We start from the raw sequence: 12,849 nt of genomic DNA, 5'->3' as shown, positions 1-12,849 counted from the left end.
ATGAATATGGAGAGACAAAAGCATTTAAAAATTCACAGGTGCTAACCAGATTCCCAACAGGAGTGCAGCGGGTGTTAGGTTGCTCTCCCCAGAGCTGGGCATCCTGCATAAATGGGAAGACTTTTTAGTCTGGTACAGGGGCTGCTTCTGGGAGAAGTGTTACGGCAGAAAAAAATTGCCTCAGAGTTATTTCTAGTGGGATTAGGATGATTTGCCTGAGAAGGCATTCAGTGTACATAGATGGTCCTGAAAGCAGGGCCACAGCCTTTTTCTTATTCAAATAGATAAAATGATGAGTAACAAAATGGGAATATTTGAGGTCAGTTTGCTTATAGGCTAGTCTACTTTTTCTTCTTCAGTTTAAAAATCACTTCCTGATAGATTTGTAATTTATTAGCAGATAGGGAAGGCAAAATATCATAGTATATGTAATCCTAGCATATTTATTCCTTTTACAAAGGATATGAAAGCCAAGGACACTGGCAATGAAGAACAAACATTTCATAATAATGCTTGAATCAGTACATTCCCTGTACTAATAGCAGGTGTAGTGGTGACAAAAGCTATTTCATGAGCTGGACAGAAATCCTGCATGTCATTCCAGGTTAACTTTCCTAACTTTAACGTATGTTAACTCTTGGAAGCCATTGGTGACTGACTGCAACACTGCAGCATGGTAAATAGCTTGTCATAGCTGTGAATATATGCATTACTTCAAGCTAGTGCAGCATTGATGTGTTCCTGTCTCAGCCACAAAATCACACTACGCCTGTTTTTGGCCCATGAAAAATATTACAGCATCCATTTTGCCTATTCTGCTCAGGACTGCTTCATGGACTGAACATATGCATTCAATCAGTGCTGCAAACATGACCTATGTGAAATCCCCCGTTAGAAGGCTTGCCTTGTGCAATGCAGGGTGGAGTGAAAAACATGGCACAAGATGAATTTTTGGCAGACTGAGTCATATCAGCATCACCAGCATGTGGCAGACTGTGGCACTTCTTAGGGAAGCAGGTTCAGTGCAGTTGTGTTCTCACATCCATGCTGGTATAAAGGAATTAAAATAGAGTTGTTTCCAGATTTAATCCAGTAACTCTGTAATGATCTGTAGCAGGTGTATGTGGATGACAGTCAATACTAAAATATTGACTATCAAGCCAGCTAAAAAAGCATATACACTGAAAAGCGAATTCAGTTAATATATAATTCTGAAGAGTGGCACAAAGCCACCAGTTCTGCAGTGGCTGCCTTAAATCAGCTGATATGTAGGTACACCTCTGAATACAGCTCCTTCCAGAAGCAAGCATCAGAAGATGTTTAAATACAATTTGTTTCACTGAGCATGAGTGACCAGTTAATAGCACTACAAGGCTTTTGAGAAAGAAAAATATTTTAAGTTACTTCCATGTGAAGTTGAATGCTAAGTGTCCTGCGGGGATGTCCCTGGCATTTGTCCTGATGGGTTTCACCTGGCATGCATGTATTTCTATGGCATAGAATCACAGAATCGTCTAGGTTGGAAGAGACCTACAAGATCACCTAGTCCAACCTCTGACCTAACACTAACAAGTCCTCCACTAAACCAGATCACTAAGCTCTAAATCTAGATGTCCTTTAAAGACCTCCAGGGATGGTGACTCAACCACTTCCCTGGGCAGCCCATTCCAATGCCTAACAACCCTTTCAGTAAAGAAGTTCTTCCTCATATCCAACCTAAACCTCCCCTGGCGCAACTTTAGCCCATTCCCCCTCATCCTGTCACCAGGCACATGGGAGAATAGACCAATCCCCACCTCGCTACAGCCTCCTTTAAGGTACCTGTAGAGAGTGATAAGGTCGCCCCTGAGCCTCCTCTTCTCCAGGCTGAACAATCCCAGCTCCCTCAGCCGCTCCTCGTAAGACTTGTTCTCCAGACCCCTCACCAGCTTGGTCGCCCTTCTCTGGACTCGCTCAAGCACCTCCATGTCCTTCTTGTAGTGAGGGGCCCAAAACTGAACACAGTACTCGAGGTGCGGCCTCACCAGAGCCGAGTACAGGGGGACAATCACTTCCCTAGCCCTGCTGGCCACACTGCTTCTTATACAAGCCAGGATGCTGTTGGCCTTCTTGGCCACCTGAGCACACTGCTGGCTCATATTCAACCGACTATCAACCAATACTTCCAGGTCCTTCTCTGCCAGGAAGCTTTCTAACCACTCATCTCCCAGCCTGTAGTGCTGCTTGGGGTTGTTGTGCCCCAGGTGCATTTGAGAGTCTACTTGCAAACTGCTGTAAAATGCCTAATTGCCTCATTTCCTGGGTAAGCGGAGCCATGCTGCTTGGGACCTGACCCTGTGTGCACACCAGTTAGGGGCACCCCCAGACATTGGCTGTTATGGGAGTGAGATTTTGCCACATGCAGATAAATTAAGGTCTGGTTTCCAGGTCGCTCCCAGTCCAACCCCAATGGACTGCTGTGAATGTGCACCAATTTTGGTGGCCAGCAGCACCCAGCAGCGCAGGTGCATCCTGCCCAGCTCCTTGTAGACCCTGGCACCCCATTGCAGCCAGGTTCTCCAGGGGCTGCCTCTATGGGAAGTCCCAGGGCTCACAATCCACCGTCCACAGCAGCTTATGTACTGGGGCTCAAAGTCCTTGCAGTACATTTCAGAGGAGCACAAATTCCTCCACATCCTCCCTGGTAGTAATTCCTGTTACATCATGTCACTGTGACTTATTTCAGGGAGCTTTGTGAAAGATTCCTGACTTCTCCTCTACAGAAATGGACAAAGGACCGACGGATCTCAGCTTGCTTGAAGTGTCTTGTCTGCATTTTTTTTGTCTGAGATTGTGGTGTCTGGAAAAATGATCACATATTTTGTATGCGTTCTGTGTGCTGTATTAGACCAGCACAGAAATAATAATTAATGCAGAAAATCATATTTTCATTGTTTTTTGTTTGTTTGTTTTTTAATCCATATATATGTTTCATTTAACATTTTTGCTAGAAAATTTTGAGGATGCTACTTGTAAGAGTAGCCGGAAAAAATATTCACGCAGTGAATATTTTAATCTAGCCTTTTAATCTAGTCTTTGCATGATGATTAAGCACATCTCAAAACAAGCAAATGATGCTAAGGAACGAAGTTTAACTTAGTTTTGGGGGGTTCAGAATGAATTGAGGTAATTCCAAATGGAATTTAAAACTAGGCTGTTGGAATTCAGTAGAATCAATATTAAATAAATTTGCTCCTCCACACCCTTCCCTTCCCTTCCCTTCCCTTCCCTTCCCTTCCCTTCCCTTCCCTTCCCTTCCCTTCCCTTCCCTTCCCTTCCCTTCCCTTCCCTTCCCTTCCCTTCCCTTCCCTTCCCTTCCCTTCCCTTCCCTTCCCTTCCCTTCCCTTCCCTTCCCTTCCCTTCCCTTCCCTTCCCTTCCCTTCCCTTCCCTTCCCTTCCCTTCCCTTCCCTTCCCTTCCCTTCCCTTCCCTTCCCTTCCCTTCCCTTCCCTTCCCTGCCCTGCCCTGCCCTGCCCTGCCCTGCCCTGCCCTGCCCTGCCCTGCCCTGCCCTGCCCTGCCCTGCCCTTCCCTTCCCTTCCCTTCCCTTCCCTTCCCTTCCCTTCCCTTCCCTTCCCTTCCCTTCCCTTCCCTGCCCTGCCCTGCCCTGCCCTGCCCTGCCCTGCCCTGCCCTGCCCTGCCCTGCCCTGCCCTGCCCTGCCCTGCCCTTCCTGCCCTGCCCTTCCTTTCCCTGCCCTGCCCTTCCCCTTCCCCTTCCCCTTCCCCTTCCCCTTCCCCTTCCCCTTCCCCTTCCCCTTCCCCTTCCCCTTCCCCTTCCCCTTCCCCTTCCCCTTCCCCTTCCCCTTCCCCTTCCCCTTTTTAAATCAAAGTCTGCTTATAAAAGCATTCTGAATTTTTCTCTGCTGTGGGTATACCTATCATCTTGACACTATGTCTTCCTATTTTAAAGGTGTTCTCAATAGAAAGGTTCAAGTTTGAATCCGTTGGCTGCTGATCTGCTTTTGTTTTTCAGTACATTTAACACGCAGTCCGAACTAATTAAATATATTCCTTTTGATTTGTGGAACAGGCCATTTTCCAAAAACAAACAAACAAACAAAACAAAACAAAACAACAACAACAAAAAGTTCTTTTCCTCTGCTGGGATTTTTGCTGGCTCTTTAAAAGATGTCAGATGAGGTCTCCTAGAGATGCTCATTCCAAGGGCTTGCAGTCAGTCACCCTTGAAAATAGCACTTGATTGTTCTTTCTTGGCTGAGCCTGAAACGAGCACAGTTTTGATAAAAATGCCAGAGCCACTTCTGGTTGGCCAGTGTGCACTTAGCCAGTGAACAAATGCTGCTTTTCCTAAGGAGGGAAAGCGCGAGGGGACCAGAGCCTGACTTATGCCTCACAGCCCCAGGTGTGCCTGAGGTTTCAAACCTACCTGCAGTCATTCCCGCACCCTCTTCTGCCCTCTGCGCACCTCAGCCTCTGCCCACTGCAGCGGGGGCTCCCCGGGCCACCCTGCGTGCCTGTGGAGGATGCCCTTCCCTCAAATTACCCGTATGGTCAGATGCTGAGCACTCCTCCCTGGTCTGCAACTGCAGCAAATTCCAAAGCTGTTCCCAGGATCACTTCTGATTTCTCAGCGTCTTTGTTTCCTGCTGCCTGTGGTGAGTGCAGGAGGTGTGAGGCTGTGTGGAAATGGCTGCTCCTAGACAAGAGAGACATAAAGTACACCCACCAAGTCTCCAAAATCATTGATCTGATGAAAGATTTTTCATTCCTGCTGTGGCTAAGAATGCACTATCTGTTCTGTAATGAGCCCCCCTTTTTTTGCTTTCACCTTATCCTATTTCATATACCACGCCTCCTTTCCCTTTAATGGACTCTCTTCCCCTCTTCTTATTTTTACTCCCCACATTCTTTTTTTCTTTTTCTTCTATCACTGTCTGGGTGTTTACTTGAAACTAAGCAATTGAAGTTAAACACATCCACCAGACCCAAAAGAGATCATGAAGAGCTGCAGAAAGAAAACCTACCCTGGGATCACTGTAGATAGCCAGAGGCACATCTTTCATATCCCAAACATTTTACCTCAGCACTCTATGTCACATACAGATTATACCAGGATGGACACCTCACCTATGTGGGATACTTTATGGCCACCCTCTTCTAAATGTATTTCTAACAATTAAATCCATGTACTTTCTCAATTTGAGATAGAATAACCAATATGGGGCAACAGTGAAGACTCAAAATTCCTTTTATGTAAGTTTTTTTCATTTGGGATGGTACTTTGTCATTCCCTATTGGAAGACAGGCCACGCAGGGAGTCCCTGAGCTTCCTTCATTCATGGCAAACAATATTTTTGACTGAATCGTGCTTCATCTACCATGGGTCAGAGGGTCCAGGTTATATCCCTGCACACCATGGCTAATGCAGAGCAGCATGTGAGCACATCTATATGGGCAGATCCCAGAGACAACGTTAGTATCAGACTTGGCCTCACAGATGTCAACAGGAAAATTATAAGAAATAATAAATGTGTATGGTAAGATTTAAATAGACTTTATTTTTATTTATTGTATTTATTATTTTTTATTTATTTTTAAATAGACTTTATTGCTTCTGCTTCCGGATCTTTTTTTCTGTGTGTTTCTGTGTGTGTGTGCTACCAAAGAGAGAACTGGCTGGTATCTATTGCTGTCTTGCAGGCCTTCATGGCTATTTGAGGGATCTGCCATGCTCTTTGCAAGCTTCAATCATTGGTGACACTTTTGCCAGTGCTGCTGAAGGAAAGGGCCAGTCCCTCATCACGGTCCCAGATTAACAGATTGCAGCAGGTGGCACTGGGGTAGGGCTGTGAGGTGCCACCTCAAGGAGCCTGAACCACTTGCAGACAGATTTCCCAGACAAATTCCATATCCCACCAATACTATCTTCATACATGCCACAAATTGTCATGGCTCCTCCATGTACTCATGCTACAATCACATTCTTCTTGTGTCAGAAGAAATTTGGAGACTGCTTGTGTCAAAAGACAAGTGGCAGAGCTGGCTTGTCCCATCAGCAGTCCTAGGACTTTGAACAACAGCAAGCTGGGACTTCCCCTCCCCTCCTGCAACAAGTGCTGGCTGCTCTCTGGAAGAATTTGGGCCCAGAAGCATGCGAAGGGCTCTTCCCTGGAATTGTGCTCAATAACTGAAAGAGATTGATTAAATGTCACATAGGTAAATATGAACTTGGAAGTGATAAAAAGTGAAGATTAAGAAGTTGGGCTGTTTGATGCTATTCTATGTGGTGTGAGATAGCTCATGAGGAGGATGGGACTACCAGCGCCTGCCTCTGCCCTGCTGCATTCAGCCTTTGTGATGGGCCAGCCTCCCACTTGTTCAGCTCTGCAGCAGGAGGAAGCAGGTCACTGCCCCCTCTGTGACAATTGCCACCAAGTGGAGGTGTAATATGAGGTTCAACAGCATGCAAAGTGTTTGAGAGCCCTCAGTAATGAGGGCATGGTTATTGCATTTAGCTTAAGACTGGTATTGGCATTGCTTTGATGGAAATAGATTTCCTCAACCCCTTTACATTAAAAAAAAAAAATTAAAATAAAATAGTTGTGTCGTATCTGACACAAAGAGTGATAAATGCCTTGGCCCTGGCAATTAGTACAGAGTGAACGTTGCAGGTTGATTTGCAAGATGGTGATTAACTCTTTTGATTTGCCATTAGCTGATGGTCCCCACAAGAGTGAGATGTGATGCAGGCCACACAGGGCTGATGAGGGAGAGCTGATAAATGAGAAATGTGTTTGGGTTCCCCTAGTCACACTGAACCTACCAAAGGCAAAAGCAAACCTGCCCCATTGGTGACCTTGGACCTGATCTGAGGGACCACCCTCAACTCTGGACGTGAGGTAAGTTAAATTATATGCTGCTGAAGTGTTCTAATACTGCCAGCATTTTGGGCAGAAGTTTTAATAATGATAAAAAAGCACCAGTGTAATGGATACCATCATAACTCTGTAACTACAGTTTAGGTTTTGAAAATTACAAATATGTGTTTAAGTAAGGCTAACCAAAAAATACTAGTTGGTGCTTTAACTGTGGCCAGCTGTCTAGTATTTAGAAATTAGAAAAGAATGTTTTTTCCTTACAAAGTGGAAAAATTGCTGTACATTTGTACATGTTGAGCTGGTGACCATTTGTCCAGCTCTACCCTGAAGCATCAGGTTATCTGCTGTATGCAAACAACCAACAGATGACAAAATACTTTGTAAGCAACTGTCCAAAATATAAGCAGAGATGGACTTTGCAGCCTTTAACTTAACATACTTAATCTGTTATGGATTAGAGACCTGATTCATAGCCACTGATTTTTGTATACTCTTTTTATCAGTCCCTATCATAGAGACAGGTCTTAGTAAACTATGCTTTCTTTAGTAACAGTGAGTTTTTTCTTGAATTATACATATGAGATTTATTTAAGTGACCTTTTTTCAGCTCATGCAGGTAGATGGGTTCTTTCCAACTCATCTGCCTTTGGCTGCTCATCTCTTTCTAAATGATGATTATAATTCCTTTTGTTCCTTACCCTGAGTAAGGTTCACACCTGACCCCTTATTTCACATCCTCAAGCTTCTCAGATGCGGGACAGCTGGGAAGTTGGAAAGAGTATTTCAGCTGCTGATGTTTGTGTCAGTCAACCTGAAATGAGCTTTTTTGCCCCCATAAGCCAACATATTTTTATAACTTCTGGCTCCATGTCAGAAAGAGACCCAGGTTTTGTGGATGAAGGCTATGTGGATGCAATATGCAGCAAAGCAGCTCTCTTAGCAAGCCAAGAAGAAGGCATTAATGTAGACTGAAAACATGTGGGCTTCCCTGAACTCCTTGTAGGTGAAGGTTAGACCAAAATCATCAGTGGTTCAGGCTTGACTTTGTTTTTGATGTCTGGCTACAGTTAGCTGATAGACGTGGGTGGCTGAAAAATTGCTCTCATTAAATGACATTGACCATTTACTTTTTTTTTTCCAAACCCACAAGATTTCCTAGACTTTTACCAGGGACAAGGGGGCAGTTGAGGCTGGATATAGAGACCTGACTTCAGTGGTGGTTTTGCACTTGATAGTTGGTCTAGGGGCTGCCCCTACAAGAATTTTTCTGTAAGGAGACAGGAGGCAGAATGAGCAGGTCAAATAGTGAACTGGTCAGCAGGACCTCTCTGATACCTCTCTAGAAACACTTGCCACCCACCTTCCTTCCCTGGACTGTGTCATCTCCAAAACACAGAGGCAGTGGGTTCTTCTACTGACATCAGGAGGAGGAAAAAAGAGCCAACAGTCTCATCTCCCAGCCAGAAAGCGCTTGGCAGAGCTGTACAGACAGGTGTGTGCTGGGAGGTCCAGTAGTGGCTCTGGGGTGCCAAGGAGAGCTGTGTAAGCCCATGTAGGGGAGGAACAAGACTGCAACAGGAGAAAGGTCTTCCTGCATCTTTACAGTCCACTTAACACCAAGCGCACATGTAAACTACTCCAGCTCCATTAATTTCCCAGTGCCTGTTGAGTAAGACCTGGCTTCCTATCTGCTTGGCTGCCATGGCATGGTCTGGATGGTTTCTCTGGTGCATGCCAGAGAGGCCCAGTGGGGTGTTCCTCAGCTATTTAAAAGAATATAATCAAATCACTCTCCAGGATTGCTCTGGGGTCAGGACATTGTTTTATTTCATCTCCCGGCAATAATGTTAAAAGCCTAAATGGGCATCAATTGAGGTCAATGAAAAGTTCATGCTCTGTCAGGCATCTGACCTTATAAAGTAAACCCAGGCAAGCGTTTCACCTCTTCGCACTGTGTTTTCTCTCTCTCTTCTATCTTTAGAGGCTACGTTTATGGGTGTCTGAAAAATCAGTGTTTTGGTGTTTTGTTAATAAATGCAAGTTGTACTGAAACCTTGCCTGGCAGAGACTTCATTGGGGAATAAGAATGTTTTTATTACTTGGTTTATCATAGTTTATGACAGAGGACTTCCATGAGACCCATACCCTTCTAGGAGAGGGTGAAGACCAGGGTCATCTAGGCTGCCACTAAAATGACTTTCTTTTTTTTTTTCTTTAATCACATGGAACCCCATCGGTCCAGGGTACCTTAAACCTCAGAGCCCTTCTGGGGCCTGCTATGGTGGGGAGGTGCAGCATGGGTGCACCTGGCATAGCTTTATCTAAACTGATGCTGCCCTTCTGTCTCTGACAGGCAAGGGCTGGATTTATTCATGTGGGTCAGAGCCAGTCATTGGTATCAAGAGGAATTTCACCATTGAATTCAGGAGAATAAATATGGATGGGCTTTCATAACCATATGTTGACAAGCCACCGTGAAAGGTGAAAATGAGGCTTAATCTAGCAGAGATAACAAAGAAATAAAAAATTGTGTAGACAAAAGTTTGTCATCTCACCATGCTTGTCAGAGGATAAGCAAAAGCAGATGCTATCAATAGGGGAAGGTGTCTGTAAGCAATGAAGCAAATTGGGAAGGGATGAATTTTCGGTATGATCTTACTTAGCTGAAAGATGGAAAATGCAGACCAGGAAGGGACTGGGCAAAGAAACTGAAAATGCTTAGGTAAAAACTGACCAAAATGGAACAGCAATGTAGTCAGAAAAATTTAAGAAGGAGCTGGGGAGAATTGGCAGTTAATGCATTTGCTTTTCCCCTTTTCATCTGATTAAAGTAATTTCAGCTCAGTGGGTTTACATCTAAGTGGTTGAGTGGCTGCCAGATAGTATCAGTGTAACTGCTCAGATGAGAGAAGAGCATTTGATAGCTACCCGTATGTAAATCAGATAAGTTATTTATAGACCACAAACTCCAGTATATGAATGAGAGGTGCTATCACTTGGCTGGTTCTTATCAGAAAAAGCATTAGACCTCCCAGTCTGCCAAAAGCTGTACCCGGGGAGACCTCTGAGTGTCTCACACAATCCATCTTTATGGATCTATCTGTAGGAACTGCTAGCAGCTGGCTAGGAAGTTTTCGAATACTATTATTTTTCTAGTAAATATGAAAAAGATTTTTATGAATGTTTTTCTCCCATTCACAGGAAACATTGAGATTTTGGTTCAGGATGAGTTACTGATGAAGTAGGAATGAAAGAACTATCCATCCTCTACTCTACTAGTCATATTCTGTAAGTCTCCATTAATTTGCATCTTTTACAAAAAATATATGTTTTAATAAATATACATAGGAGAATTTTACAAAAATAAAATATCATGAGCATGGAAACCATGTTAACTCTATGCCATGAATAAAGACCATTGATACCTTGTCCAAGAAAACTGTCTTTGAAGGAACTCAATTCTACCTGCAGTTCCCTTGAGTCTTACTAGAAAGTCAGCAACGGTCTGTAACTGAATCCTTTTAAAAAGGCTGTTGAACTAAATTAACTTCAGAATCATGGACTTTATTTAAACTGGTGTGAGCTTTAACTGCAAAACTCTAAATCACACTGTTCTGCTCCATTTGCCTGGAATTTGAAGACTTCAGTCAAAGAGGAGTCTGATAAAACAGTCTTATTAAATTGACAGATCACCAGACTGGGAGGGAGATTGCACAGTCTTGATTTGACAGAGGAAAGTTACAAACACTTTTCCTGTCTTTGTTAACAGTGGTTGGGAAATTGCTGGAAGTCAAAACGGTTCTCTGATTACCTGTGCTCACAGCTCTGTTTAAGAGAACAGGATTGAGTTCTGCTCTAGACCATAGGCATCTGAAAAAAGTAAACACAAGGTAAATGCACTAAGGATAGTGTTCATTCAAAGAGAAGATGTCATAACACAAAAACACTAATAAAACCTAGCTATAACGAAATTAGCCATGACTAACTTACAATGCAATGTCAGGGACCATCAGATACAGATAAACTCAACGAATAACCTTCAAACCACAGGTGTCTCACTCAGGGTTTCAAGTCCTGAATATGTGGGATTAGAGGAAATACAAGAACATAGTTATTTGTAGTATGTTAAAGAGTTTACATCAGTTTTTTGAAGGAGGACTTGCAGAAAGTCCCCCTTCAAACAGTCATATTATAGCTTGTTTACAGGCTAAATACAAACCTGGCAATCATGTTCTGCTTATTTAATTTCCTTTGCAAGTTTAATTGTATACACAAGTCATCTTACTCCCTGCCCTTTACAGCTCTTCATTACCTGCCATGCTCTTTAACATTTCTTTGGAATATTGTGTAAGCCACTATGTCAAATTTATGAAACTTCACCCTCAGGTAACTGCAGCTCTGTGTTTGGCTCATGAACACAACATACTAAAATGACTAACATCCATCTCTGAACTGAACACTGCAACTATGTCTTGTCCAGACAATATGCTTTTACTCTCTTTCAATTAGAGTTCATGGCCTGAATTTGCTTTCCTGAAGTCAATGGAGCATTTGCATTAATTTTAACTTGGGAAGACTCCCAATTTCTTTAATGACTGAATGTCTCCACCCCATCCGCTTCCTTTTTGTCCCTTTCTTTTGAATGTTTTACAGTGCTAAATGCATTAGAGTCTTTATTATAAACATTATCCTTTATTTACCAGAAAGGAAAATCTTGGGGATGGGGGGAAGAGAGGATATATACAGAGATTTAATAGACTCTGAAGATCCCAAACCTTTTCCCACATGGTCAGATTTCTGAAGGCCTGCAGAAGCCTAATGAGATTGTTTTAAGAGTCAAGACAGATTAGTTATCTGTGGCATCCTGTAAATGCTATTTTAGTCTAGTCCTTAAACTCCTCAGAAAATTTCGCTATATAACAAATAAGTACATGCCCAAATATTTACAGAAATACATTTTTTAAATATTGCTCTTTCCTGACCAAAACAAAAACAAAAACAAACAAACAAACAAAAAACACAAAACCAAAATATATTGGACTTGCTAGAAAGTAAAGTTGGACTTCCCTGCTGCCCAGCCTTAAACTTAAACCAGAAATTAAATACATAGATTTTAAAGCAAATTGACAATGTTAGTGGCCCTTCAATCGTGACAGAGGAATAGAAATGCTGACAGGAGTAGAAATGCTGATATCCTATAGGATATCAGTGCACTATAATTCAACTAACTGTAAATCATCCTCCACAACAGAGCAAATACTTGTTAAACTGTGGAAGAAAGTCTGACAGTAGAAAGACTTGCAGCCTCTTCACCTTCAGCTTATGGTCAATAAATCTCATTTGAAAAGCAATACTGCCAATTTATCCTTTCAGCACCAAATGACTGTCATCACCATGCTATATTTTTTCTGGCCTCACAGTATTTGCACTGCTGACCTATTATTAGTCATGCTATATCATCATCCACAACTAATTTGGTTTGTCAGAAGCCAGTGGGTGGACTTGTCCCATTTCATTGTAGTGCTCATTGAAATAAAGGCACTTTTCTGTGGAAAAGAAAAATGAGGGACAGGTCCACAGGATGAGGGGCATCTTGTCTGGCTGCAGCTGGTGACAGCAGATGCGCATCCTGATATGAGGCTATATCTAGCATGAGCCATAAGTTATAACAGAGATGCAGTAAGTTATAACTGGATGTATAATTGTTACATACCTTGAAGAGAACAAGAAACTCAGAAGGGCTGAGCTGTGTCTTCACAATGCTTTTGACATACTTTTTGGCCTTCAGCAAATTGTTCAGGCTTTGTCTACAATAGCAAGTAGTGAAACAGAAGGATCAGATGTGGAGACTGAAAGAGTTGAAGGTAAGGAGCTGATGTTGACCATCAGAACTCACCCACCCTATAGAGGTTTTTTTCATTTGTGTGAAGTAGAGTCTAATCCTGCTTTAATCCTGAGCATTCATGAAGCTGGA

At 43.0% G+C, this 12,849-nt stretch overlaps 1 protein-coding gene across 2 annotated transcripts in view; it reads left to right on the top strand.

The window, feature by feature from the left end:
* Nucleotides 1-3,975: 3,975 nt before the first annotated feature.
* Nucleotides 3,976-12,849, top strand: part of LOC310890890 (uncharacterized protein) — a 33,111-nt gene continuing 24,237 nt past the window's right edge. For both annotated transcript variants that reach the window (XM_083819339.1, XM_083819338.1), the window contains exons 1-3: nt 3,976-6,213; nt 6,713-6,896; nt 10,077-10,163. In XM_083819339.1, the coding sequence (XP_083675465.1) occupies nt 10,123-10,163 (41 nt within the window). In that variant the 5' untranslated portion in view covers nt 3,976-6,213; nt 6,713-6,896; nt 10,077-10,122. The remainder of the gene's footprint in view (nt 6,214-6,712; nt 6,897-10,076; nt 10,164-12,849) is intronic.

Source organism: Anser anser (genome assembly GCF_964211835.1).
Source record: "Anser anser genome assembly, chromosome: 1".
NCBI lineage: Eukaryota > Metazoa > Chordata > Aves > Anseriformes > Anatidae > Anser > Anser anser.
The sequence above is the reverse complement of the archived record's forward strand: the minus strand, read 5'-3'. Positions and strand labels throughout refer to the sequence as shown.